Source organism: Tasmannia lanceolata, unplaced genomic scaffold (assembly GCF_043159265.1).
Source record: "Tasmannia lanceolata isolate RefF3 unplaced genomic scaffold, GAP_Taslan_0.1 ptg000018l, whole genome shotgun sequence".
In the NCBI taxonomy this organism is placed as follows: domain Eukaryota; kingdom Viridiplantae; phylum Streptophyta; class Magnoliopsida; order Canellales; family Winteraceae; genus Tasmannia; species Tasmannia lanceolata.
Window position 1 is genome coordinate 12,634,313 of NW_027518695.1, and position 27,474 is coordinate 12,661,786.

General features: G+C 36.8%; 2 protein-coding genes across 7 annotated transcripts in view; one reads left to right on the forward strand and one right to left on the reverse strand.

Annotated features, from left to right (window-relative positions):
* Positions 1 to 320: 320 nt before the first annotated feature.
* LOC143849910 (uncharacterized) lies at positions 321 to 8,736 on the reverse strand. Of its 5 annotated transcripts, none has more exons than XM_077359206.1 (8): positions 8,287 to 8,735; positions 6,730 to 7,497; positions 6,258 to 6,447; positions 5,613 to 5,892; positions 5,048 to 5,155; positions 4,378 to 4,656; positions 2,785 to 2,928; positions 321 to 837 (listed from the first exon to the last, which is right to left on the reverse strand). In XM_077359206.1, the coding sequence occupies exons 1-8, from the start codon at positions 8,555 to 8,557 to the stop codon at positions 661 to 663; spliced, it is 2,217 nt and encodes a 738-aa protein (XP_077215321.1). In that variant the 5' UTR covers positions 8,558 to 8,735; the 3' UTR covers positions 321 to 660. The 5 variants fall into 5 exon arrangements, with proteins under 5 accessions (XP_077215321.1, XP_077215322.1, XP_077215320.1 ...); XM_077359207.1 differs by having other exon boundaries at positions 6,258 to 6,408; positions 8,287 to 8,734; XM_077359205.1 differs by having other exon boundaries at positions 6,258 to 6,576; positions 8,287 to 8,734.
* A 12,745-nt stretch (positions 8,737 to 21,481) lies between these two features.
* Positions 21,482 to 27,474, forward strand: part of ESP4 (HEAT repeat-containing protein) — a 37,151-nt gene continuing 31,158 nt past the window's right edge. The window contains exons 1-2 of one of the 2 annotated variants that reach the window (XM_077361550.1): positions 21,482 to 21,745; positions 22,896 to 23,055. In XM_077361550.1, coding sequence (XP_077217665.1) covers positions 21,531 to 21,745; positions 22,896 to 23,055 — 375 coding nt within the window. In that variant the 5' untranslated portion in view covers positions 21,482 to 21,530. The remainder of the gene's footprint in view (positions 21,746 to 22,895; positions 23,056 to 27,474) is intronic. The other variant, XM_077361551.1, reaches the window with a different exon arrangement.

Here is a 27,474-nt window from a genome sequence, read left to right on the forward strand (position 1 = left end):
TACAGTAGCTATTTGTGTAGTAATGTAAATAGGAAAAACATTGTTTTTTTCTGAATTTTTCCAGAAACAGCTTATCCAAGGTTTTTTATCCCAATTAACCATTGTTATTGGATAAAACATTATCAAACTGGTGAACAACGAACAAGATAATTTCGAGACAAGATTATCCAAGAAGGATTGCCAATTCTTGAAACAGCTTATCCAATGATTTCTATTCCCAATGACCTTTGTTATTGGATAAAATATTATCAGAACAAAATTGGTAAACAGCACACAAGATAATTTCGAGACAAAGAAGGATTGCCAATCCCAGAAACAGCTTATCTATGTTTGAGCAACTTTGTAACATACAAGACTGCTGTACATAAACCAATTACTAATCAACTGTAAACAACCAAAAAAAGGTGTAGTAAGCACATATACACATCAGGGCTGCGCCAACTAAAGAAAGCAGAAATATCAGCTGTAACAACAACAACAACAACAACAAAAATTGCATGTGGTATCATTAAAAAATAAATAAAAAATGGCACATGGGATCTGCTCTTAGCCTCTTACAGTAAGAGAGCTTCAAACTTCCTTGACAAGCTGTGGACTGGTATTTGTTTCAACAAAACTCTAAAGACAAGCTGTGCACTAGTATTCAGTTCAACAATAACTTTATTCATATGTTCGCAAAAGCCAGGGGTGTTGTAGCGCCTGTGATGCCGTTGGCCGCCTCTCAGGATTTGTCTGAAGCAAGTCCTCAATAAATTCAATAAATTCAACGTCGGAAACTTCAAGGTGATGAGCCAATGAGGACTTCTCTGGGATTATGTACTCCAGTTGGTTGGTTTCCTGGTAAAAGGAAAAAAGTTTGAGAATGATGATTGGTCATGACATTTTCGGTAAGCTTCTTTCATCTCTGTTCTTTTTTCCCAGGTATATAACACAGTAATTTGAAGAGCTCTTTAGATACAGGTAATACAAGAATTAGATTGCCATCAAGTAAGTCCATGTATACTAGGACCAATGCCGATTTGGATTAAGGGAAAGTCCAGTACTCTGCAGGAGTGCAACATCCTCTGTCCCTTACTATGAGCAGGTGCTTAAAATCCTCATCAAAGTCATAGTACCATCTTTTGTTTGATTTGCTGACTTCAATTTCTAGATCTCCAGGTTCCATAAATTCACTCGAGTAATCTCCCAGTGAATTTATTGTGTATGAGCATTTATGGTAGCTTAGTGGTTTGAAATTACTAGGGGTGTTCATTATTCGGTTATAACCGAACCAAACCGAATTGGTTCGGTCGGTTCGGTTCGGTTTTTTTTCTTTTCGGTTCGGTTTCGGTTATTTTTGTTTGGAAAATCGGTTATTCAGGTTCAGTTTCAGTTATCTCAACAAAAAAAATCGGTTAACCGAATAACCAAAACTATAGATAAAAACCATGCTTTTTTCCCTCTTTTTCTCCCACTATTCGGTTATAACCGAATAACTGAATTTTTAATCGGTTCGGTTTTTAGAAATTTATGTCCGGTTTCGGTTATCGAAATTTGATAACATAAATTATTTCGCTTACCAAATTTTGGTCTATTTGGTTCGGTTATAACCGAACGAACACCCCTAGAAATTACTCTAATGTGCTCTAATACACACCCCACAAATTTTCTTGACTCTCCTAGTCTTGTTCATCAATTTTTGAGTGACCATTTAAAACATCCATTAACTAATGGGTATTCACTTTCCTAAAAGCATCCCTATGGAACAATTCTAGAGTATTGTACACGAACTTAGATTCTTGGAATTGTATACTATGTGAGTTTCCAAAAGGCATCCTGCACACTGTCAAATCAGAACTCCAATTGGGAAAGTCACTTCACGAGCCCAAGATTTTCATCTCATAACGCTTTCTTTATCCAACATGCCAACATTCTGAGTCTCAACCGATCTGGTGCTCTCAATGTATGTTGTTTTGTATAAATCACATCAATGGATTGCACCAATTCCCTTCCTCCAAAGATGCACGCTCTAAAATGACTTATGTAAAAGAGGGAGTATTTTTTACTTTTCATTTTTCCATGTAACTTTAAGTCATGTGTCTTATTGTAAAAGAGGGGGATTTTTTACTTTTCATTTTTCCATGTAACTTTAAGTCACTTAAGTGCAACTTACTTATGTGGGCCCTCTTTTGGTTTTCTTGACTTGCGAAATAATAAAATGTTTGTGGGTTGGGTTTTCCAACCACGCGAACAACTTCTCTCCCTTCTCACTTCTTCCTCTACTTCTTCTCTTCATCTCCTCTTCTTCTGATGTGTTCTTTCTTATTCTCTATTATTTTAGCCTTGATTTATCATAGATGCGAAAGGGTAGCACATATATTACTCTTGGACAACATGTTATGTATCATAAGGATATTTACTTAAATCACGAAAGTACTCTAATGGTAAATAACAAGAAATCACGAAAAGATAAAATGTGCCTATAACGAGCTAAATAATTGAATCTCAACATCATGTATTCTGAATTTTGGAGAGAAATATTTGGAAATATGTCTCGAGCAACCCAAAGGGAATGTGAAACAATTTAATTTGGTCTAAATAAGCTGTCACGTCCATTTGTATTGCCATGTTTATAACACAAATGAAAGGAAACTTTTAATTATGAAAACAAAGACCAAACAACGCATTCCGTCCCCAACTTTTTATTTCGAATAAATTCATAGAAAACTACAAGTTAAATATTATATGACATATTTATTAAAAGGTTTTCTCGATTCAAGTTAGAGAGGGAGATTGAAAAGTAACCTCATTCATATGGTAAAGATCATAGTCATTTGTGAAATACTTGTGTGTCTCCTGCCCCCTTACTAACATCTCCATATCAATAGGACCAAGAATCCCAATCATGCGAGCAAGCAATAGCTCCAATGAATCATTTGGAAAAAGCACCTGTCGGAAAACAAAACGTTGAACATATGGAATACAATATTATTTTATTTTAATAGGTCTAGTACAGCCAAAATAACCCTAAAGCCCAAGCACTACAGCTCATGACCCAGAACTGAATCCAATCTCATAGATATCTTAATAACCCATCACATGACAAAGAAAACTAAAAGTATACAGCAAATAATCATAATTACATGCAAGATTTATTTGTTCCCCATATGCATGGCAGCTTAAAACTGGAAATTGTCTAAGACACACACACACACACACACACACACACACAGAGATGAAATTTGGAATTGCAACAGTTCTAACATGACGATTTTGATGGTATTTATGCAAGATTAGACATTTAAATTTTATATGACGAAGACGGAATGAGGGGTGATTGCAGGTTTTCAAATGGTGATTTTGATGATATTTATGCAAGAACAGATAATTAATTTTTCTACGACAAAGAAAGAGAAGCAGTTTTGGGATCTCAATATTTCAAACATGATGATATTGATGATATTTATGCAAGTATAAATAATTTCAAAATCTCATTGATCCTATTAATGTATGGTCAAAAAAGAAGCAAGAAGTACATTTAATGATGTAGGAGGGGCAAAACATTCATAAGCCGCAGAACAATTCCAGCAGAATTTGAAAGCGCATCAATCATGCATAGGGACCTCTAATCTAGTACACACCCAGCCCATCATAGGTTGTTGCGATTCTTATTATATATTATATTTAAAATAGGTTATCATGTTGTTTCTGGGACCCTAACTAATCCTCCCATGATTAATATACATGACTGAAAACCAAATTGAATAAAACTAATTGTTTATTTGATGAAAACTAGCCACTACCATATGACACAATAAGTGCGAATAGAAAACTCAAATAAATAATGTATCTCACGTAAATACAAATTACAACTATGAAAAACATTGTGTTCGTAAAAAAAGTCTCACTACACCACATAATGATCCTAGATTAAACAGTAAGTTTCAATCATGCCCGAAAACAAACAAGAAACAAATGTTTTGGATGCTCTATCTGGCCTGATTATGCATGGAAGTTTTTTAATGCTGGGAAGAGGACAAGAGTGCAAGGGGTTTTAGAAAATCTTAAAGAAAAAAGAAAAAAATACCTTTAATACATATAGGGTGATAAATAACTGTTACAAAGTACTTGTAACCATGATAGGCCTATCACTTAAGTGTTAAGTGCCGTTTATGTTATATATGTACATCTTATATCTTTATAAGATGTCAATGCATTAAATGTCATTAATTGGAAATATAGAATGAATTGAGAAACAACAAAAAAGTAGCCAAAAAAAACCTTTACAGTAAGAGATCACAAACCAAGTTGGACTCTTGAAAAGAATCTAAACAATTTCAAAGAGCAATAAGTCTCTAGTACAAAAAACAAAAGAAAGATCAAACTAGTAGAACTTACCTCACCAGAGAAAAGCTCAGCCAAAATACAACCAAGGGACCAAATGTCGATTTTTTGATCATATGGGAGGCCCAGGATAACTTCAGGAGCCCTATAGGAACGAGATTGTACATATAAGGACAAGTTGTCTGACTGGAAGCAACTGCTTCCCAGATCAATAACCTTTATCTCACATCTGCTGTAACTTTTGATAAGAATATTCTCAGGCTTTAGATCACAATGAATTATTCCCAAATGATGCAGGTATTCCAGTGCCTCCAGACACTGCCGAGTTATGCTCTGTGGAAAGGGAAAACAAGAACACCGCAGACTAGTCACCATCCATGACTCAGAAACTATTTTGCGTAATCTTATCTTACTTCTCAGTAATGTCTTATTTTCTAAATTTTCAATTTCCAAAACAACTCATGGATAAATATGAGAATTCTTTATATCTCCGTAACAAAATTGCATATCACATGTCATCATGTTTTATGAAACAAAAGCCATTCAAATAATAGATTGCTAGGATACTCCTAATTATTAACGGAGAACCACATGACAAGAAAAAAAACAAAAGCATGTCTAATCGAAATCAAAAACAGAACTAACCTCCATCCTGGGCAATGTGAAATAAATAAATAAATAAAAAGAACAAAAGCATGTCTAATAAAAAAATAAAAAAACTAACCTGCATTCTGGGCAATGTGAAATAAACCTCTCCCCCGGAATCATGATTAAATTTCTGAAATTCATATAAGTTTGCTCGCAGCAATTCACATACGATGAAAAGATGCTCCTGAAGAAATAATGAAATTCATATACGTACAACTTAGTTTTTCGCTCTACATGTACGGAAATGGAGAATTATTGCAAACAGATACGAGATAGAACATGCATAACACAAATAAGGACCAAAAACTGCTACAATGAGAAAAGGATGTGGCGAAGCCTCTAGCTGACACATTAGTGAATTGAAGCAAATACCGACTCTCAAACATTGACATATACAAATTTTGCACCTTATTGAGAGAATTTAAGGAAACTTCCTAAATCAACAAAAAGGAATATGAAAACAGTCAGTAAGAGGAATTTTAATATTATGAAGTGGAAAATAAACCAAAAAAATAGAATGATGAGTTTGGGCATGGAAAAAAAATGAACATCAGCTTTAACTTGTGATGAGTCTTGAAGCAATGGCTTTCAAACTGATGAAAATATATTAAACTAAATAGATTAAACTTCCAACAACACACCTGATGATAGAAATAGTCATAAAGGCGTAAGATGTGACATTCATCAGCAGGGTCATGCTTGTTGACGTACTTAAGGAGCTTGATCTCATCTAAACTCTGATCAAAAAAATCTTTATCATTTTTTATCACTTTCAAACAAACATCCATTCCCGTCTGAAGATCATGTGCCTGAATAACTTTGCTGAAAGCAGCTGACCCAAGATACTCAGTGACATAATATCTGCCCGCTATGATCGTGTTCAAAACAATCGGTAGATCTTTGTTCTCTTCAAAGCCAGTCCTGTAGAGGGTAATATATGTTAAAAGTATAAAAGATTAAATAGCGCCTTCTCCAACAGCTTAAGCTTTTGGAGTAATTGGTTGTTTCACATGGTATCAGAACTCCTTGATATTAAAAATCCACATGTAATAGCCAACCCAAAAAGAGGGGCCACATGTGCCATGTGTAGGCCAACCCTAAATAGAGGGGCCACCCGTGAGGTGGGGATGTTAAAGTATAAACGATTAAATAACGCCTTCTCCAACAGCTTAGGCTTTTGGAGTAATTGCTTGTTTCACAATATATGACATAAATAGAAATGCATCTTTCTATATGAGCCAATGAATCTGAAAATTATTGAAAGGGAAGGAAGACATCAGGTGAACCTATTTTTCCGATGTATAATCCTCAGATCAAATATTTCATATTCATCGTCGTGATTTTCAAACATCTGAAGCTCGCTGCCCGTGCCATGCTCCTGAGTGTCCATAACAGTTTCAGTATTGTGGGATTCTTCAATCATTTCTTGAGCATCCCCTGTTTCATAGGCAACATTTTGATATTCAAGGGAAGCGTCTGGGTCAATACAATGATATGGATCAGAGTTTTGCCAAAACTCCTCATTATGAACATCTTTTTGAAAGCATCTGTTATTTGAGTGGTTGGAACTTGTCCTACTTTTATGGTTAGAAGCAGAACCACCACCTGCAATTAAAGTGTAGGCTGCATAACTAACAACATGCATTGAGTACATAATAAGGCATGTACATACAGCCAGTAGGTACTGCAAGTGAACACCCATAAGGAAGCACTTAGAGTGGAAAACTTATAACAAACAAAGAAAAATGTTTCTCTTACTTGTGGAAGAACTCCTTGTATCTACCAACGGATCAGGAATCTGCAATTCCTTTTTGGGAAATTGTGAATCCAATTTCTGCTTGTTTCTGGAAGAATTTGTGCCTTGATTTGAATAAATTACGTTCTGTTCCCAAGAAACTGCCACAGTGCTTTCATCCACAAGATTTAATTGAAATGTCGTTAGTTCGGGGGCTTCTATGCTCTTTGGTTCATCACATACGAGTTCGTAGCATCTGTAAAGAGGGATATTTGAATCCTTAATCTGCTCTATAGCTCGATGGGTATAATCCACAGATTCCAAGCCATAATCTCCCTTTACTCCAGCACAGCAATCGCAAAGAGGGACCGAGCAACTATAGTTTTCAGTGCAACCCTCACATTCTTCTTCGGTGCCATGATTGGGATGAATTTTTTCATCCCAATCATGATGATCCGTAACTGTGTCAAGCATTGCAGAATTCAGCACATCTTTTACATCACTATTCTCGTGGGTAAAATGATGACCTGGATCATCTAAACCGTTAATACTTGTCACGGAATGAAATCCCCGCGAAGCAGATGTTGTCACAAACTTATCCACGCTCGGAGAGCTAGATAAATCCGCCGGCTGTTCGTCATACCCCTCACCTCTCTCACTGTACCAAAACGGATTGTTTATCATGTCAAGGTCATTATAATCACGAGCAGTGCCGAATTCAGAGAGCCTATCAGATGAATCTTCAGACTCAACCCGAGCAGAAGACCACAGTCCATATGGGTTCTCGAATTCTGCCAAAAATGCAAAGGATAATGATGAATTAAAAACAGACTTGAAAAATCTACATGGACAAATGGGCAATTTACAGATATACATGCTTTTTTACTATCGAAAAAAATCAACCAATAGCACCAAAATGAAAGAAGAAAACCACTTCTAATGGTATCAAAAGGAAGAGTGTTCTTTGGCTCTGTTTGGCTTGCAAGAAAAACATTTCTGAATGAATTTTTTTTTTCTTTCCACAATTTAGAGGGAAATGGCATGATTAGTGTAAATTAGAGGGATATTCTCATAACTTAAGGGTCCTTCTAAGTAAAAGTTGAATTGGGTTGGTTAAGTTATCTTTTCTCGTGTGTAAAGAAAAGTAGGAAATTTTAGATATATTTTCCTTTCCAAACTTTTCCAAAAAGAAAAATCTTGCAATCCAAACAGGGCCCTTTGTGTGTTTGGCTTTTTTATTCGTATACTTCGTATTTTCTATGTATAGATAGTGTGTGCTGAGTTTTAACAGAAGAATTCCTAGAAAGAGATAAAGATTTGAAATTTCTTATAAACCCTAGAAATTAAATTTCTCTGTGTGTTTGGCTTTTTTATTCATGTTCTTCATATTTTCTATGTATAGATACTGTGTGCTGAGTTTCTAACAGAAGAATTCCCATAATACAGAGATAAAGATTTGGAATTTCTTATAAACCTTAGAAATTAAAATGTTCTGAGTTTTTAACAGAAGAATTCCCATTAAGAGATAAAGATATGGAATTTCTTATAAACCCAAGAAATTAAAAGGTTAAAAATTTTACCTGATCCAGATGAACCAATGCTAAGAAAAGAATCAGAAGAAGATTCTACATCTTCTTTAGGGCTAGAATTAGAATCTATACCATCTAAAATCTGGCGACCCAACGCAATCCTCAATTGAGGGAATTCATCAAAGTGGGAATTAAAAGAAGAAGAATCCAAATCCAAATCCCCTCTCTCTGTTATGTCATCTCTCAACGCGGATTCGGCCTCGATGAATCCATTTTTTCTCAAGAAATCCAATACTGAGTTCATGTCTGGAACTGAAACCATTACAAGAAAAATTATAAGGAGGATTCAAAGTTAAATTCAAAGAAGGAGAGGAAAATATGAAGAAGAAGAGGGCATTTTGGGAAAGAAGGTCAAAAGAGGGAGAGAGTAAGGGTTTTTGGTGTTGCATTCTTGGGGAAGGATCTTCTGCTGCTGGAAAAACCTGAAGAAATTCACCAACTTTGAAAAGTAGGGTTTTGAGTATTTTTGAACTGTGGGTCCATCAATAATTCTAGCCGTTGAAAAAAGGATGGCATTGGTACACGTGTATTGTTGAGTGATTGACGCGTGTCTTTTTGAAAGGGATATATTTTTTCACCCTATTGTAGGACTGTAGGAGAATGCGCTCCCTTTTAAACGTCAAAAAGCGTTTCTGCCCACAATTCAAGTTACAGTGGAGCGCATTATCCTACAGGGGGGTGTAAAAATGATCTTCCTTTAAAAAATAGGGCGGCTTTATCTTTTTTGAGTAAATGATTTTTATTTTGCGTGGTTGTGTTAGTTGTTGGCGCGTCAAGCGGATTGAGGGAATATGCTTACCTTCCGTGATGGATGCGTTGGGTTTCTCTTTGAACTTTTCTTAAGACTCTCTGGAATACTTCTAGAAATTATTTTATTTAATCTTAAGATGTGTTTTGGAGTTAAAATATAATTACTTTTAAATAAGGGTTGTCATAGTTTTCATAATTATATAAGGCCACATTGAGTACATCTAAAGATTTATTTTTTCCTTGCAAATGGTTTGTAAGTCAAATAAGATTATTTGCAAATAATGGATATAGGTGGTTTTATATGATGTGTGCGTGGAAAGTCCCGTAGTTTTTCAGAATGTACAATGGGACCCACTTCTTAGGATGATCCAAACTGTTCATTTGATAGGCCATAGCGTAAATAGGTTGTAACTTGTAAATCATCTCCACAGGATGATCCTAATTTACCAATCTGAAGAGAGAATGTACATTATCAAAAACATCTGCAGATCGGATTGTTAGGGAGATGATTTATGGGGTACAGTCTATTTACGTCGTGGCCCAACAATTGTACGGTTTGGAACATCCTACGAAGTTGGGCACATAATACTTTTTGAAAAATACTGAACTTCATGTGCACACACCGTATAAAACGAAAATAATATAGGAAGATTGATATTTGGCAAATATCACAAGCTAAACCTTCTCCGCCCACCTTTTTTTTTTTTTTTTTTTTGTAGATTTCAAGTTTCGAGCGGCGAATAGAGCTAAAATCTTGAAGCCAAACAAAGTCATTTTAGGCAATTTTGTTCACCGGTTTTGCTGTCTCATTTGTAAATAAGATTAAATTAAAATAAGGGCCCATTTGGATACCTCATATTTTGTATTTGGAATTGAAATTGAGTTTTGAATACAAAATGAATAGATCCGTCAGCTCATGCTGAGAGAGACAGAGAGGGAAGGGGGTACTTCCTAGTGGAGGGGAGAGGATGAGGAGCAGAGAGGCCAGGTGAAGGAAACTGCTAAATCTGTGGATTTCCAATTACTTATTTCCACATCATATTTGGAAATCTTATTTTTTTTTACCATCAGTTGTTGAATTGGAAATCCAAGAATTTGATACGGATCCAAATTACAATGCAAAAAGGGCTGCAAATGTGAGAAATCCAAATCAAATTCTTCTCGGCATCCAAACGTGCCCCGATATTATTTACAAATAAAGACCAATTTTTGCAGCTCCCAAAGAAGGCCATGCTATTGGTTTCCAAGGATACCTTAATATCCTATTACATAAAATATTAAAATAATATAATACCTTAATATCCTCATTGGCATAAAAAGATTAAAATAAAATAATCTTATATGCAAATAAGGACAAATCTTGGTACCTAAATAGGCCCACAGTTTTGAGAATTGAAATCCTCACCCCCTTGTTTTCAAAATGTCAATTCATTCTTTACACTTTTAAAGTATAGGGTGGCATTAAAACGAGCTAGTGTTGATATCTTATTCCTATGTTTTTACATTCTAATATGTATATGAATGTAGACAAGTACAGAGGAACTAATGAAAAAGAAATTGAATCAGGCTAGGATTACCCGATCACCACAAGTTTTAGCCGACGGTCGGACGTGATAGTCCGCCATATTAGGCTCTATTTTATTTTATTTTATTTTTTGAATTTTGAAAAACCTGGTTGTTAGTCAAAAACTGATTATTGGACTCAAAATTAAACGTAAATTTGAGTCCAACTATCAGTTTTTGACACGCAATAAGTTATCAAAATTAATCCAAAACAAACAGAGCCTTAACAATCTCAATCGATGTAAACATCTACCATGAATCAGGTGATTGGTTAAGAGAAAGGTTGGGTCCACAAATGAAATGGCTATGAACATTAGACAGAATATATTTTTAGTGTAGGGCCTATCGATGTTTGGAGTTTTCAAAAATCTTTGGATACTTATTGAAAAATTCTGAATTTTTATGTCATATTTCAAATGTTTTAAAAATGAATAATTCAAAATTTTCTCATTTTTTTGGGTCAATTTTTTTTTTTCAAATTAAATGCAATATTGACAATAACTCACTAGTTTGTTATATATTATTTGAAAATTCATGAGAAATTTAAAGTTTTTAAAAAATATATATTAAAAATTGAACTCACCCACTAATCTTCCATGCTTATTGTTGTGTCTGGATTTGTTAGAAAATTTCTCGCCTAATTTTTGCACAAGAGAACAGCCAAACAGGTTCACTTTTCAGCATATTTTGTCTTATTCATTTAATTCGTCAGAGGTAGCTCACGAAATTGCCTAGGGGTGGCCAGAACCGAACCAGACCCGAAGAACCGAACCGAACCGAACTGGAACTGAACTGTTTAAAAATACTTTGGGTCCGGTTCGGTTCCACTGTTGGAGAACCGAACTTATTCGGTTCGGTTCCGGGTCTAATATTTTTGGTTCGGTTCTGGAACCGAAGAACCGAACTTTTGAATATATATATAATATTTTTTATATTTCTATTATACATATACTTATTAATATAAATTACTTATAATATTAATAAGTAATAGTTAATAGATACTATTCTTATAATAAGAAAGTAACTTATATTATAACTTTAATTAAAAGTTTTTTATAAATTATAATTAGTAATTAGTAATTAGCCATTAGAACCGGAGAACCGAACCGGACCGAACCGATTTTGTTCGGTCCGGTCCGGTTCGGTCCTACTATGTACTACGGTTCGGTTCGGTTCGGTTCTTACGGTTCATGGAACCGGGAACCGAGAACCGAACCAGTTGGCCACCCCTAAAATTGCCTAGTAAATCCCACATACACACATGTGAAAATAAATATATGTTTTTTTCTAAGATATTTCAGAACATTTTTCGAATGTCTCACAAATAGAGAAAACTGTTGGTGCGCTTAAGTTGTTATAACGCCTCCCATTCGTTTAAATGTTTGGGTCTCACTAAAGCGCGCCAATGGGAAGCGTTATAACAACTTAAGCGCACCACAAAAAATTCTCCTCACAAATATTGTAAATGTCCTCCTCACCAAACTATTATCGAATCCGAAATTTTGAAACATGCTTGAGAGTAATTGGGACCATCCAAAAAGTCACGAATGGTTTCAAATTTGTACCATTGCCACTTGTACCTTTCCTTGGTTCCCCTCTATCTAATTTTGGAATGCAGCTCGCAATTTTCATTTACAAGAAAGAAAAGTTTTGATTTTCTAAAAAGACAACAATGCTGGAAATCTTTATTTTCTATGGAAAAAATTTCCAATAACAATGTTCTATACATCCAAACAGGCCTTAAATGCCGGTCCAGACAAGATACATCTAGGGCCACCGCAATGTCCGGGCACCACAAGATCTATGGCAAGGATGCTTCCCATATTTTTCTATGAGTCTGAGCAAGTGATGCTAGCATTTCTCTCTAAAGAAAAAGAATCTATGAATATTTTTGCAGTTGGGGGTGGGGAGATGGTTTGGTCCAACCTACTTTTCAGAGAGGGAGGGAACATGATGATTTAAGCAACACCAAACCATGATTTGTGTCTCTAATGAGTGATGACACTTTCTACTTTCTTCCTTTTACTCTTTTTTCCATGTTTCCATGCATGCACAAAGCAGAGATTTTGTACCAAGTGTGCCCGTGAAGTCCAATATTTTTTCAATAAGTATAGTGGAGCCCACTTCTTAGGATGATCCCAACCGTTCATTTGATGTGCGACATCCTAAATAGGTTATAACCATTAAATCATCTCTGTGGGATCATCCTAGCCATCCGATCTGTAGCGATTTCTGTAATGAATACCCCATTACATATTAAAGGGTTAGGATCATCCTATGGAGTTGATTTACGTTATGGCCCATCAAATGAACGATTTGGATCATCCTAAGAAGTGGGTCCCACCATACTTTCTGAAAAAGTAATAGCCTTCGCACCCATAACCTCGTATAATGTGATGAAAAACTTGGAATTCAAATTCAGGGGGCAAAGGCAGACGGGGAGTAAAAGGGCATCATTGAAAAGATGAAATGCAAAAGGAAAACAAGACCCTGTCCTCTGATGGTCCCGTTTTAACCATCATTCAATCCTAACAACTTAAAAGTAGCTTTTCCTCCACAAGGGTGTACATGACTATGCATGGCTGTAGGACATGATAAAATAAGAGATGATATAATTGACCCCTTTTCTTCACCGGGCCACCCCGTCTAGGGTGTACAGAATGATCACATGCATGGTTGCAGAGCATGATAAAATAAGAGAAATATAGTTGCCCTCTTTTCTTCCTTGGGTCACCCCCTTGCAGTGTAAAAAGAGTAGTCATAGATACACTAGAGTGGGGTGGCCCACGATATAACTATTGTCAAGGTTTCAAACTATGATATAATTTTGGATTGTGATGAATACCTGTAGAAGAATGATACAGTACAAGCCATAACATTAGTATTTTGGCATTTGAGTGGATCGAAGAAAATTTAGATTGGTTTTTGAGCCATGAATCACCAAGGTAAAGACACAATGCATGCAATTTTCCACATCTACACTAATGTTAGGTAAGAATCGGTCATGTTATGATAGCAGTGCACTCAATTGGATCATTCCCCAATATTTATAAATCAGTTTTTTCAGAGAGGTTTACTAGTAGAAAGTTGTGGGGTCGGGGTGAGTTAATCCAGGACAACCTCTGGCAGTGTGTGCTCCATGTAGGTCTAAATCAGAATACTAAGAATTAAATTAACTAATTATGATAATGAATCGTAGTTCATTAACACCCATCATCACAAGTGCGTGAAATTAATCAATGACATTTCACGAATTAAGCAAATACAATCACAAATAAATACCAGTGTACCTAAATCAGCATGTATTCACCTCTTTGTTGACGAAACTCACTTAAAGTTTCAGTCACAGCAGGGGCCTTCTTATGTACTTGGCCGTGTGGTTTTGATAAATGGTTGATCTCAAAAATATTTAGGGGCCGTTTGGATACGCGGATTTTAGAATTCAGGATTTCTTCAAAATTATAGCTAAGAAACAAGAGAAGAAGTGGATCAGCCGTCGTTTTTTACGTCTCGCCCTTCTTTCCGCCAGCAAGAGAGTGGCAGATCCTCCCATATTTCCAGGTTCTAGAAATCTCAGGATGCATGACAGATTTTTAAAACCTGAATTTTTCACTTATAATCCAAGAAACATTGTCATGACAGCATACAACAGCTTGATCATGGGCCCTCTTTTACACTGTTTTCAAACTAAAAACCTGGATTATAAAATCTGTGTATCCATATGCGGATTTTAGAATTCGGGAGTTCTTTACAATTGTAGCTATTAGACAAGAGAAGAAACGGACCAGCCGTCGTTGTTGACTCGTTTTTGACTTCTCGCCCTTCTTTCCGTCAGCAAGAGAGCAGCAGATCCTCTCATATTTTCAGGTTTTAGAAATCTCAGGGTGCAGGAGAGATTTTTAAAACCTGAATTTCTCGCTTAAAATCCAAGAAACGTTGTCAGGACACCAGACAACATCTTGATCATGAACCCTCTTTTACACTGTTTTCAAACCAAAACATGGATTCTAAAATATCCAAACAGCCCCTTATACCTTGAAGCGGACCTAGGGAGTAGCAAGTGTCCACCCCCTGTAAGACCCATCCCAGTAAGTGAGGATTTGGGGGAAGGATTTACGTATAAGACGTGATTAGGGGTATTAGATGATTTGCCGGACATCTTCAGGGCTACATCCTAGTGGGGGCCACTTGCCCAATGTGACCATTGTATGACTTCAAAGCAACGTTGCAGTGGAGCCCATATTGGGTTATGCAGGATTGGCCATCGGATCCCTGTGACAGTCTCACTCACAACTCGCATGACTCATTACGATCCTTGGAGGATCAGGATTCCAGATTTACGGATTACATGAACTGATGAGATACATGGAGGAATTACACTGTAGTTACGGTGTATGCACTTTAGTGCATATACAATGTATATTTAATTACTGTAAGCCCAAGGGTACATCTTTCTCTTATTTTGATGATCAACAAACCCAAATTGATGATAATTTGCTAATGGCTTCTCTAGTGTTGTGATTTATACATGTTTCATTCATGTCAACACTTGAAGCTAGAAGAAAAAGGGTCAGTCTTGAAGAAAGTCAAGTCTTGGTAGTCATCCTTCAAGCCGTATGGTGTATCGAAGAATCAAGGGAACTACAAGGGCAATAACGTATTTGAAGATTATCTCAAGACAAGGAGAAGCTCGTGCAAGCACCCAAGAAGATTGAAGATCAATAATACTCAAGGTTCATATTTTTAGAATGCATAGGAGTCCTCTTTGCATTTAGTGTTTGCATGTTTAGATGTTTTCAAATCATTTTAAGCATTTATCTTTCAAACCCTAGAGCTTCAATCTTTGAAATCAAAATGATCATTCTTCAAGCCTCTTGTGCATTTAAACCTGCATTCATTTCTGTTGACTTTTTATGTAATAATCTTTTTGTAATTCAATCTTACAAAGGGGTGCTTTTAGTCTTTTACATTGGCTTTGCTTTTTGCTTTAGGGCTTCTCACTCAAAGTTAGAGCTTCCCTCCAAAAGGACTAAAGCCATGAGAAAACTTTAGTCCTAGATGGGAAGTGTGAGAGGGTGAGAGTGGCTATATATATACTTTCACTCTCTTCGTCTTGTGAATGAGAAAGAGGTCATGAGAATCCTACGCGCACGGATCACCCACTTGGGTCCGGTGGGCTTTTGGTATTACCACACACGCGCGCCGCCCGGCCGCCGCGCGCGTGGGCCCAAAGCCTTTTTATTTTCTTTTATTTCTTTTCTTTTTCTTTAATCATTATTTAATACTTTTTACCGTTTGAGATTCCTTAAATCTTGGTTTTGTGACCGTTTGGGAAACGTCTCTCACGCAGTAAAAGAGTGCGACGTTTCATCCCAACGTGTCTCTTATTTTTTTATAAAAAACGGTTTTACAGAGATAGAAAGATACATAGAACGAATTCTTCTTCTGCTATCTTCTCTCTGGTTTTCCTTCTGGTTTTTCCAACCTTTCTGATCAAGGCTTTTGGCACATATAAGCAAGTTGTTAGGCATCCGGGCTGCGTGAGTGCACACCCCTGGAGCGAGAGTTGTTGTATCCTGGAGGCATTCGCCGTGACGCCCATCTGCACCGTTGATTCGTCATAGTGGGGGCGAGATTTGCCTTAAGGACAGCGAAGATTCTTCGTGCCTCAACTCGATAAGTGATCTAACGATTTGTTCTTCCTTTACAGTTTATTATTGCAGAAAATTGTTACTGTTGAAATCTGCTTTTGGAGTTACCAGATTAATTTCGTATAAGGTATTATCTCATCCTAAATTACAGATTTGCACATCAATTTTTATAACAATTTCTTGCTATGAGGATCTCCCTAGGCATTTAGTTTCAATCATTGGGAGAATATTGTAAGCATGAGAGTTGTATATGCCTTAAAGAAGCTTGAGAGCTTTTCATTCCTTATTTTCTTTCCTTTCTTGTATTTGGAGTTGCAAAGAGGAGTTTCTTTCTTCAAGGCGGTGGTGCAACGAAGAAGAACGTCCTTGGAGGCGGATTGTAATACAAGGGTATGTCCCCTTGTGGAGGTGGAGTTTGCTTGTAACGCGTTGTGAGGCGGCGTTGAGGAACCTTACCGTAGTGTAGAAAATCCCAAGGAAAGACCGAGTGCTTTGGTAGCGGAGAAGGTCAGTTGTGACCGAACGACTATAAAATCATCGTGTAGTCTCATTGCTCCCTCTCCTATCTCTTGTGGTGTGATTGGTAATCTCTTTCCCCTTTCTATTTGAATATAATCTTGAACAAGGGTTAGAACTAACTAGGTTAATTTCACAAGCCCTAGCTTTGTAAGTAGAAATTTTTTAAAACACCCAATTCACCCCTGTTATGTGTTGCCATTTGGGATTTCAATTATCTAATATGATTTATCAATTAGCTTGATGGAAATTGGATGTTTCTATTTATATGGAGAGAATAGGATTCTTGGACATTGAAAAGAAAAAAAATGTTATGAGGAGAAAACAACCAAACATGGGGTTGGACGTTTCCTCCATAAATAAGATGATGAGAGGGAAAGAAATATAAGCTTCGTTTCCTCCATAAATAAGATGATGAGCGGAAAAGAAATATAAGCTTCGATGTTTTTGCATCTCTCCCATCCTCTCTTCTCTCTCCCTATAAGAGATGATGAGAGGGAAAGAATATGAGCTTCCACGTTTCCTCACTATAGAAGATGATTGGGGGGAGTATTGAAATATAAATAATTAAATAACACCAACCCTAACCGTTTAAGATTCTAATTGGTTGTTTCACAGGGCCTCAATTGAGTATCCAAATAAACAAATGTTGTTGGCCTAAGCGACTGATAAATATATGGTTTTAACTCAAGCATATAGAAGGGTCCGACTGTATTTGCTTAGACTGGTTATTTTGCATGAGATAAGAGCATTTCGCCATTTTGCTCATTTTATGAGATAAAAGTATTTTGGTTTGAGCCTAACTATGGCAGGACCAATAAATGTATAGTTTAAATCTTGCATTAGATGAGCCCTATCTTACTTGCATATTTTGGTTATTTTCCACGAGAGAAAGAATAATTTGGTCATTTAATGAGATAAAGGTAATTTGGCCATTTTTTTTATGAATAAGGGCCTCTGGTCATTTTCCATAAGATAAGGGTTTTTGGTGATTTTTCATGTGCTAAGAGCCTGTTGGTGATTTTCCATAACATAGGGGTATTTTAAGATTTTTATTCTTTTATAGGAACTTCTCTATTTTTTTCTTTGGAATTGCTAGTGTCCATCGCAAAAGGCATTTTGCCGCTGGTCTGTCGCATGTCAGACCAGCCATCTCGTGAATGGAGACAATAGCAAATATCTTTTTTCATTGTCCGTGAAATAAGGGTATTTTGGTCATTTTAATTGATATGAAGTTACCTTGATTATTTTTATTGACATGGGTGTTTTAGGATTTTTAATTTTTTCAAGAATTTTTATTTTTTCTGTTTTCACATTTTCTATAAGATAAGGGTATTTTGGCCATTTTCATGAATAAGGCCGTTTTGCACGAGATGAGGGATACTTTAGAAATTTTAGGGACTAGTCAAACACATGGTTTTAAATTTTGACCGAAATTTCGGATTTCGGTCGAGCCCGACACTGAAATGTACCGAAACCGAAATGGCCGAAACTGACCAAAATTTTGAAATTTCGGTCGAAATTTTAGAGTACCAAATTCAGTTCCAAAAATCAACATTTTGTGCGTCTTTACCAAATTTCGGCTGAAACTGCGTCTAAAATTTATGCCGAAACCGAAATTTCAAACCATGGTCCAACATGAGATGTATGCTTCACATTTTTTTGAGAAAATAGAATGACTCCAACTATAGTGGGCCCATCACATCAAAATACGAGGTGTAAACTGTGAGCCCCGCACTATGCATGGGTTTTGTGGGTGGGATGGTGGGCTCCACGCCATCAAAACATGAGGTATTAAATTGTGGGCCCCAACATGCTGTGCATGGCTGTAAAATGGTGGACCCGCTGCATCAAAATGGAAGGTTTAAAATGGATCTTGGTACCGACTACCGAGCCCATCAAAACATGAGGTAAAATTGTGGGCCCACCCGCTGCACAGGTTTGGTTTGGTGGTTATTGTGATGGTGCAGCAAGGGTGCAATATTAAACAAATGGCTGGCCCTACCCTTATTCTGAGTTCACGCTACATATGGATCTGGGACCTAAACCGTTGTCTTTTACTGGTGATAGTAAAAGTGCTTCTCTAAAATTCCTAGCATTAAACATGGAAGCTCCATTGGGAGCATTTCTTTTTTTATTTGGTAGGTAAGCTGGGATCGAACCTGGAACCTCCAGGTTGAAACACAAAAGCCTCAACGATTGAGCTACATGCCCAACCCCACTCATTGATAGATTTCATCCAAAATACAATACATATTTGATGAATATCACTGGGTGGGTGACCCAAACATCTATTAATTATCTAGATATATTTTTGGGGTTTTTGCCAAATAAGTCCTCTACTTTGCTGCATTTGCAAGAACAATAATATTCTAGTTTGACAATTTGCAAACAGAGTCGTCTTGAGTGAACTTTGCAGGTCAGGTCACGCCATCAATTCGTGATCAAAATATCCATCGTAGTTTTCTTTACTCTTTAAAAAGACCAAAATGCCCTTACATATGAAGATGAAAATTACCTTGTAAAAAGACCAAAATACCCGTTGATATGTTTTGATACGGTGGGTCCCACCAACTCAATTCAAACTCGTGCATCAGATGGAGCCCACCATTTTGCCTCATGTTTTGGTGGGGTAGACCTACGCCCATGCATAAGAATGCTAGTATGCAGAGAGATGATATTCCCACGCTCTTGATTCAAACTTGTCATTAGGGGTGGACATGGGTTGGTTCGGTTCGGTTTTGGGGTATCCCCATAACTGAACCGATCCCCTATCGGTTCCCAAATTTGGGAACCGGAACCGAACCATGGTTCCACAGAACCGAACCGAACTCGATCGGTTCGGTTCGGTTCTGGGTTTACCCAAATCACAGTGCAAAAAGAGCTGAATTGAAAATCCAAGAATTTGATCCGGATCCAAAGAGCAATGCAAAAAGGGTTGCAAATGTGAGAAATCAAAATCAAAATCTTCTCGGCAACCAAAAATAACAGGGCCCAAGTAAATCTTCTCGGCATCCAAAAATCTTCGTTTGATTAAGGCCCTGTTCTTTTGAACTGATTAAAGGACTCACATTTGATTCTCAAAATCCAATAATAACAGGGCCCAAATAATCGTAGGGCTCACAAGTCACAACCGAACCGAATCACATTCGATTTTCAAAATCCAAAACAAACAGGCCCAAGTAATCACCCCTTTCACTTTTTTTGTGAGAAAAAAAACATAAAAGAAATAGAAAAAATCCATACCTTGCAATGAAAGAGAAAAAAGCAGTGGGCTTTCTTGTTCTTCTTCTCTGTAAATCTTAATGCTTGAATAGTTGAAGGCTCTACATGGGAAGCGAGACAAAGAGAGATGAGATCTAGGGTTTTCTTTTCACCTCTTTAGCAAATAGCAATCTAGGGTTTGAAAATTGATGACAAAGGCAGAGAAAACGTCACTCTTTATTCCCTGCTTTTAGTTCTTTTGATAAGAAAAGGAATGACCTTCATGACAAAGAAAAAAGACTGGGTCGTGGCCCAAAGAAAATGCTCTGGCTCACTGGTGTTTGTGTTAGAGATAATGACGCGAAAGAGATTCTCTTGATATTTTCTTTCCTGTACATCTTGATTCTTTGTTTTCAGTTATCTAAGTTAAAAGTTAAAACCTTTATTAGTTTTTTATTCGGTAAAAATGAAAAAGTCAAAACGTTAAAATAAAGCGGGTGGGGTGATTTTATCCGTCTGGGAGGGAACATCACTGCCCTTTCTAAATTTTTTGTCAAATGTTACTTTTTTTAAATATAAAGAACTGTGAACCGGACCGGTTCGGTTCTGGGTCACAAGACCCCAAACCAAGAACCGAACCGGCTAATGTCGGTTCCCAAAAAATGGAACCGGAACCGAACCACAAAAATTTAGAACCGAACCGAACCGAACCAAATAGGTTCGGTTCGGTTCGGTTCTTCGGGTTAGACCCGAACCATGTCCACCCCTACTTGTCATTGTCATTGTCATTGTCAAAATATCACAGAAGAGTGTAATCTTGGTTTTGGATTTGTTGGGCAATTTCGTGGAAAGCCACTCCGCAGCTGACTTTTGCAGGAGAGAACAACCGCACAGGCTCACTTTTCAGCACATTTTCACTCTCTGCAGAATTGCCTAGCAATTCCCTTTTGGTCTTTTCCAATGGGTAGAAAAGAAAAATCTAACCTGGTATTTTGATCACAAATTGATGGCATGACGTGATTTGCAAAATTTCATCAAGAGTGACGATTTTCTTTGCAATTTGTCAAACTAGAAGACTCTTATTTCTTGCAAATTAAAGCAAGGTACAAGACTTGTTTTGCAAAACCTCATCCCTTTTTAAGGTAGGAATTACTGGGATTGAACCTCATGGACAGGTTGAGATACAGAGCCTCACCCATTGAGCTATAGGCCCAACCCTGAGCTACAGAATTTGTTCATTAGTAACGATTTTGGTATTTGCCAATCTATCCACACAATGTTTTTGAATTCTGATATGGGCACTATCATGTTTTAATAATTGCACTAACTAATCTTATCTTTCCTTTTTTAAGTGGCATCAGATAGCTTGTCAGGACTGTAATAATCCTTGACAACTGTTTAAACAATAAAAGACAAGACGAGTTAGTGCAATTATCAAAACATTGCAGTGCCAATATCAGTAGCCAAACTCCTTTCCCTGCTGCAACATAAAACCCCCAAAACAGTCTGGGGTCCGTTACAGATCAAGATTTAGGATTAGGGTTTGCGAAAATGGTGGGGATAATGGGCGGAACTTCTCGAGAGTCCGCCTCTGATCTCCTAAACTTGGCCAAATTCGCCACAGACATACCCTCGAAGCTTCAACATATGACCCTCTTGAAGGAACTTCTCCTTCACAGGGATCCTTCTCTTCTACCGGAGTTCTTGCCACATCTCCTCCACCTTCAGACCGAGATTCAGAGTCCCGTTCGTAAATTCCTCGCCGAGTATGCGCATTTCTCCTTCTAGATTTCTCTCTTCCTCTTCCTGAATTTCATCCCCAGGCTATATGTTTGTTTTCCCTTTCTTGTAATTGAGAATCTGAGTTTGATTTTTCTCTTATCATTTGTTTCTCAATCAATTGAAAAAATACCTCTTTCTAATATATACTAACAAACACAAATAAATAAAGTAAAAGAGTTTTATTCTTGTTCCTTACATTCAATCACAACATATATTTAAAGAACAAACACCACCCCTTAATTGTTATTAAAGACACTTGGACCAATGATACCCACCACTGCAACACATCAATATAACAAACTGCGAAAGGACTCTACAACTAATGAGATCATTGATAGCATACTCTCACAACCACCCAGGATTCCCAAGGGCTTATTCACTACATTCACCCACTAATTGAAATTGACCTCTAATTCAATCTAATTGGAATACCCACATTGGATGTTGGCTGAACGTAATACATTTACCACAATAAAATGCACGCATCATTCCACTCCCTTTAGAAACAACCTTGCCTTGTTTATACTATAATTGGCCCGTGGGAAACATACTCTATAGTAATACCCTTTACAGGGAACTAATTAGAGGACTTAACAGAAAATTTACCTATTTGCCTCCATCTAAACAAGCAACAATCTACGTCCTCTCTATGGACATACGCTTGATGTATGCTACCTAACAACCTAGCATAAAAACCTATGTCCTCATCTTTTTTTTTTCCATAAAATTAAACTTCTACTTCATCCCGTCCCCCTAGATTTTCATATCATTCTTTAAACATGACATCCAGGATGTTAACTATCCTGAAAAGATTTCACAATTTCACACACCATGGACCATTACTATTCCATAGGTTCTCCTCTCAAAAGTCAAAACATATTCCTTTAACCACAATCTTTTGTTACTCCACTCGTTGCCTTTGAAAATCTTGATCCCAAGAACCATGAGGCAACCTCGTCATGGGATGTAATGAAGAGATCTTTACTGGAACAATTAGATTTATATATTTTGCATGTCTAATTAGCAGTTCTTAATCATGATGTCTTTTTGATTTTCTTGCTGGCTCTTTTCTTCTCACACTAATATGCTTCCAAACACATTAAATTCTTGATAAGGACTTGGCTCCCTATGTAGGCTGATTGGTGAAATTGGATTGAAGCATGTGGAGTTTTTATCTGAAATAGTGCCTGTTTTGATATCCTTTTTAAAGGATGATACCCCGGCAGTTGCTCGACAGGCCATCGCTTGTGGGACAAATTTATTTCGTAATGTGCTAGAACAAGTTGCAATTCAGGTATGTTTGACATAATTTCTATAATATGTATCTGCTTACCTTTATTATTTTTATTTTTATGAGGTTTCCTCTTCAATATTATTGATTATTTATGCGATGATTTTAAATTTATTTGTGAAATTTTTTATTTTCTATTTCTTGTGAAGATTTGTGAAATTTAAAGTTGTACGGCAGAAAAAGGAAATTATGTAATTAAGTGTGTGTATAATGTGTGGAATTATACTTATGTAATTGCTGAGGCAGGGAAATGTTGCTCTATATACAATAAATCTCTCCTTACACCCAAGTTTGCAAACATATATGGCAACTTGCTGGTGTTCTAGGAACATACTAAAACGAAAATTCTCCACTCTTACACTCTTCTAGGATTTAATTGTTTACCAATCTCCAAAGACTGAGGGTAACTCCCTTGGTCCACCAAATGATGTTGGATGAGTCTCCTTCCATCATTCTAAGTCCCTATGAAGATGCAAATACTTGTGTGTAGAGCTTGAATCTGGCCTCATTCGAATAAGCGGGAGCCAATCGGGCCTGGATACAACATTAAGACTATACTATTTTCTACTCTATCTCCCCTCCCTGCTCCCGTTAACTCCCACTGATCCAAAATATTGAGAGAACAACCATCAAATTTCAATTTGATGATTCTAGGAGGGGCCAATTGATTTCGTTTTGGTCTTGCTCTTTGGAATTCTTCCACTAAGAATCTTCTCCCCTTTTCTAAATGTCTTGGAAAGAATATCCCAAAAAATCCTTCTTAGTTCAAATCCATACGAGGGAGGGAGTAGAACTTGTCGTCTAAAGTTCTAACATTCCTCTAAAGCCAAATCAACCAAATCACTGCAAAGGAGGCCATAAACTATCCGGCTCATTATTCCCAAAATATCTGCAAAACCATACCCCGATTACGCTCTGTCTAGATGTCATTTGTTGGTATGAAGCGAAGTGAGCCCCACATGAAGTGTAGGTGAAGTGGATTGATCCAATGCGAGTTTGGTTGTCATCCCTCAGAGGGAAATGAAGTGGGTGTTATTATCAAAACATGATCTCAGAAGTGGGTATCATTATCAAAACAATGTGTCAGAAGGGTGTCATTATCAATCCATGGGTTCAGAAAGGGATGCCTTATTGAAATGAGGGGCTTTTTCAAATATTCAGTCGGAAAGGGCATTTCAAATATTTCTAGCCACGTGGGCCGACAAGGACTTTTGGGTGAAAGCAGAGGTCAACCAGACGGGTAAAAGTGATTTTTCTGTCGGCATTCCCCATGGATTCCCTACACGGAATGCAACTAGATGGAGCCTTAGAGATCCAAGAGAGAAGAGAGAATCCATTCCACCCTGAACCATGCGAATATCATTTCTCAAATGAATCTAACTCCTTTGCAATGCATACATATGTGCTCCATTAATTATTTCTTTCTCTTACACATGATACTTTTGTTGGCCAAATAGGGCTTTCACTTTTTAACCTATCCTATCCGTGCAAAGGCTTGAACTTTTGGAGGTATCAAAGTGTTTCAAATCTTTGGCTAGGAACTCTAGAATGAGTGAACCAAGAAGAACCCATCTCCCCCCGCCCCCCCAAAAACAAAAAAAAAAAAAAGAATAGAAAAGAAAAAAGATCTAGAGCCCATAGTCCCGTTACCTTCGCATGGCATACAAATCAATCCTCAAGAAAGCAAAGGCAGTTAATGAGACACAGAAGCTATTCATCCTTGTGGTTATGGTTAAATGCCCATGCCCACCCAATTCTCCCACCGAAGTCCATAACAGTTGAATACTGCATTCTTATCCCTTTCAGTCCTCTTGAGCATGGGAATCTTGACAAAACAGAACATTGCCTAAAAAATACTTCTCAAAACGCTCTCTCTCTCTCTCTCTCTCTCAACCCTAAACCTAATCCTTGGTTGAAAATAATCCGAGATAGGATTTTTGTTCTCTAACTCCCCAAGAAGACACGGGATGATACTAATCTTATACCCAAATGCTTACTCCACATCACACGATTACACGTTACTCTTCCCCATATCAACACACTCCTCCACATCACACTACGACACTACACTCTTCCCCATAGTAACAATTAACCCCGAAACAACCTCTTCCCCATATTAGCCCTTAAACCCCGAAACAACCTCAAACCACCTACGGATGGTCTTCAAATCATAGACTTACTGAAGTATAGCCTTTAAAAAGATTAAGGTGCCATCCACAAATTGAATACTAGTTGGAAATCCAAGGCATCATTGTGAGCTATAGATTTTCTTTTGTGTGATGCATGGAAAGATTTTCACAAATAATCAGCTTGGGAGAAGAGAAATCTGTGACCAACTAGATTACTGCTTCTCTGGTAGCCATGGTGAGTTTCAATGATCAAATATTCATTCATTGCCCCTGGGTATCCAACGTTTAGTGTCTCTTGGATTATTTAATGTGATCCTACCTACTTCAGATCTATCTTCCATTAGATCTTTCCAGTGTTGCTAGTGTAAATTTGTAGGTAACAGGAGGTAACAATGACTGCATTTTTATGGCAGAAGGAATTAGTTGGTTTGTATAATAACTGAATATTTGTTGAAATTTATTGGAGGGCATCAAAGTACCTATTGTTTGCTAACATAACCTATTATCATAAGAACCCGGGTTTGGCAAAATTATCACGGTAGAACCTCACTTTTGCTGCTGTAATCTTTTCTGGAAATAAAGGAATAAAAGAGTCTTTAAGGGTGTTTCTAGCAGTTGGCACAATATTCAAAGGCGATATCTTCTTTGTGGTGTTCCAGTGGGATTCTTTGTTCAGAGATTATCCAATGTCCACTTTCTGTAGATCAGATCCTGTTGTGCTGTTGCAGGAAGAATGAAGAACCAACTGAAAGCATGTGAATTGGGGAAGATGAGTAGTGCAAGCTAGATGGAACTATCTTCGAAATATTATTTTTGTTTTTAATTTTATTATTGGTAGCTATGTGAGCTTGAACCCACAATCTCGTGGTTGCAGGATAAAAGACCTTGCAACTGAAATATGAGCCTAAGCCTCAACTATCTTCCATAGATATGTTGAAGCCCATTCGTCGGAGCCGAATTCTTCTCAACAGTCCAAACTAATACACAAGGAGGAGAAGTCTCAGCCAAGAAAAAGGGAAATAATAGGGGTCAAAAGTGACCCTTATTTTGCTGTCATGATGGCATCAGAACAGTATCTTTCTGATGTCAGCTTAGATCCCATTACTTTTGGTTTGGTCTGGAAACAGTAACGCCTTTCGGAAGTTGGTTACTAGTTTTTAGTTTAGTATGACTATGGGTGTAAGCAGGGGATCTTTATATCTGTTTTAAGTTAGGAAAGAGTCCTAGATTAGTGATTCTAATCTATGTCACAAATATCTCCGATATTTTCAAAATATAGTGTTTTTATCACGAGATTTTGATAAAACGATAAATTCCCGAACTAATCCTGAGATTTTAAAAATATAGTGATATTTTCGTTTTATCATAAAATATCCCGATAATATCCCAATATTATCCTGATATTTTTACGATATTTTTATTTTATATTTTTTTCTTAAATTTAATATTTTTATATAATTTTAAATAATTTTATTTTTACTGTTTATTTCCCGATATAAACCCGAAAAAAATAATAAAAATTAATATATCCCGAGATTTTCCCTTGCCTAGAAATTCCCGAGAACGACATTTGTGACATAGATTCTAATTAGGTTGCTGTCATGATGACATCAGCACAGTACCTTTCTGATGTTAGCTTAGATCCCATTACTTTTGGTTTGGTCTGGAAACAGTAATACCTTTTGCAAGTTGGTTACTAATTTTTAGTTTAGTACGAGTATGGGTGTAAGTAGGGGATGCTTATATCTGTTTTAAGTTAGGAAAGAGTCCTAGATCAGTGATTCTAATTAGGTTGAAGTCAATTTTATGTGGAAAAAGGTAATGAATTGTGGATTTTTGAATTTTCAGGGTTTATGAATAGTTTGTGAGCATTACATGAAAAGTACTTTGAGATTTTATTTTTTGTGACCTATCAAAAAAAATATTTTTTTTTTGTGAAAGATATTTTTTCTCCCGTCTTCTCTTATAACATTACTATCCTTCTCTCCATCACTTATTCTCTAAGCTATACGCTGATCTTGATTAGGGTTTTCAAATTAGAAACTTCTCTCCATCACTTATTCTCTAAGCTATATGCTGATCTTGATTAGGGGATTCAAATTTGAAACTTGAATCGTTTTTTTTTTTTAATTTTCTGCTGTACCTGTAAGCCTGCTGGTACTGCATGTGAGCGAACTTATCATGTATTACAGTGTAGAAAGTGTTTTGTATCTCTTTTGCACATTGACGTGCATGATAAGATTTGCTTCTACATTTCATACTGATAGTGCCTCTTTGCTTAAAAACTTTTGAT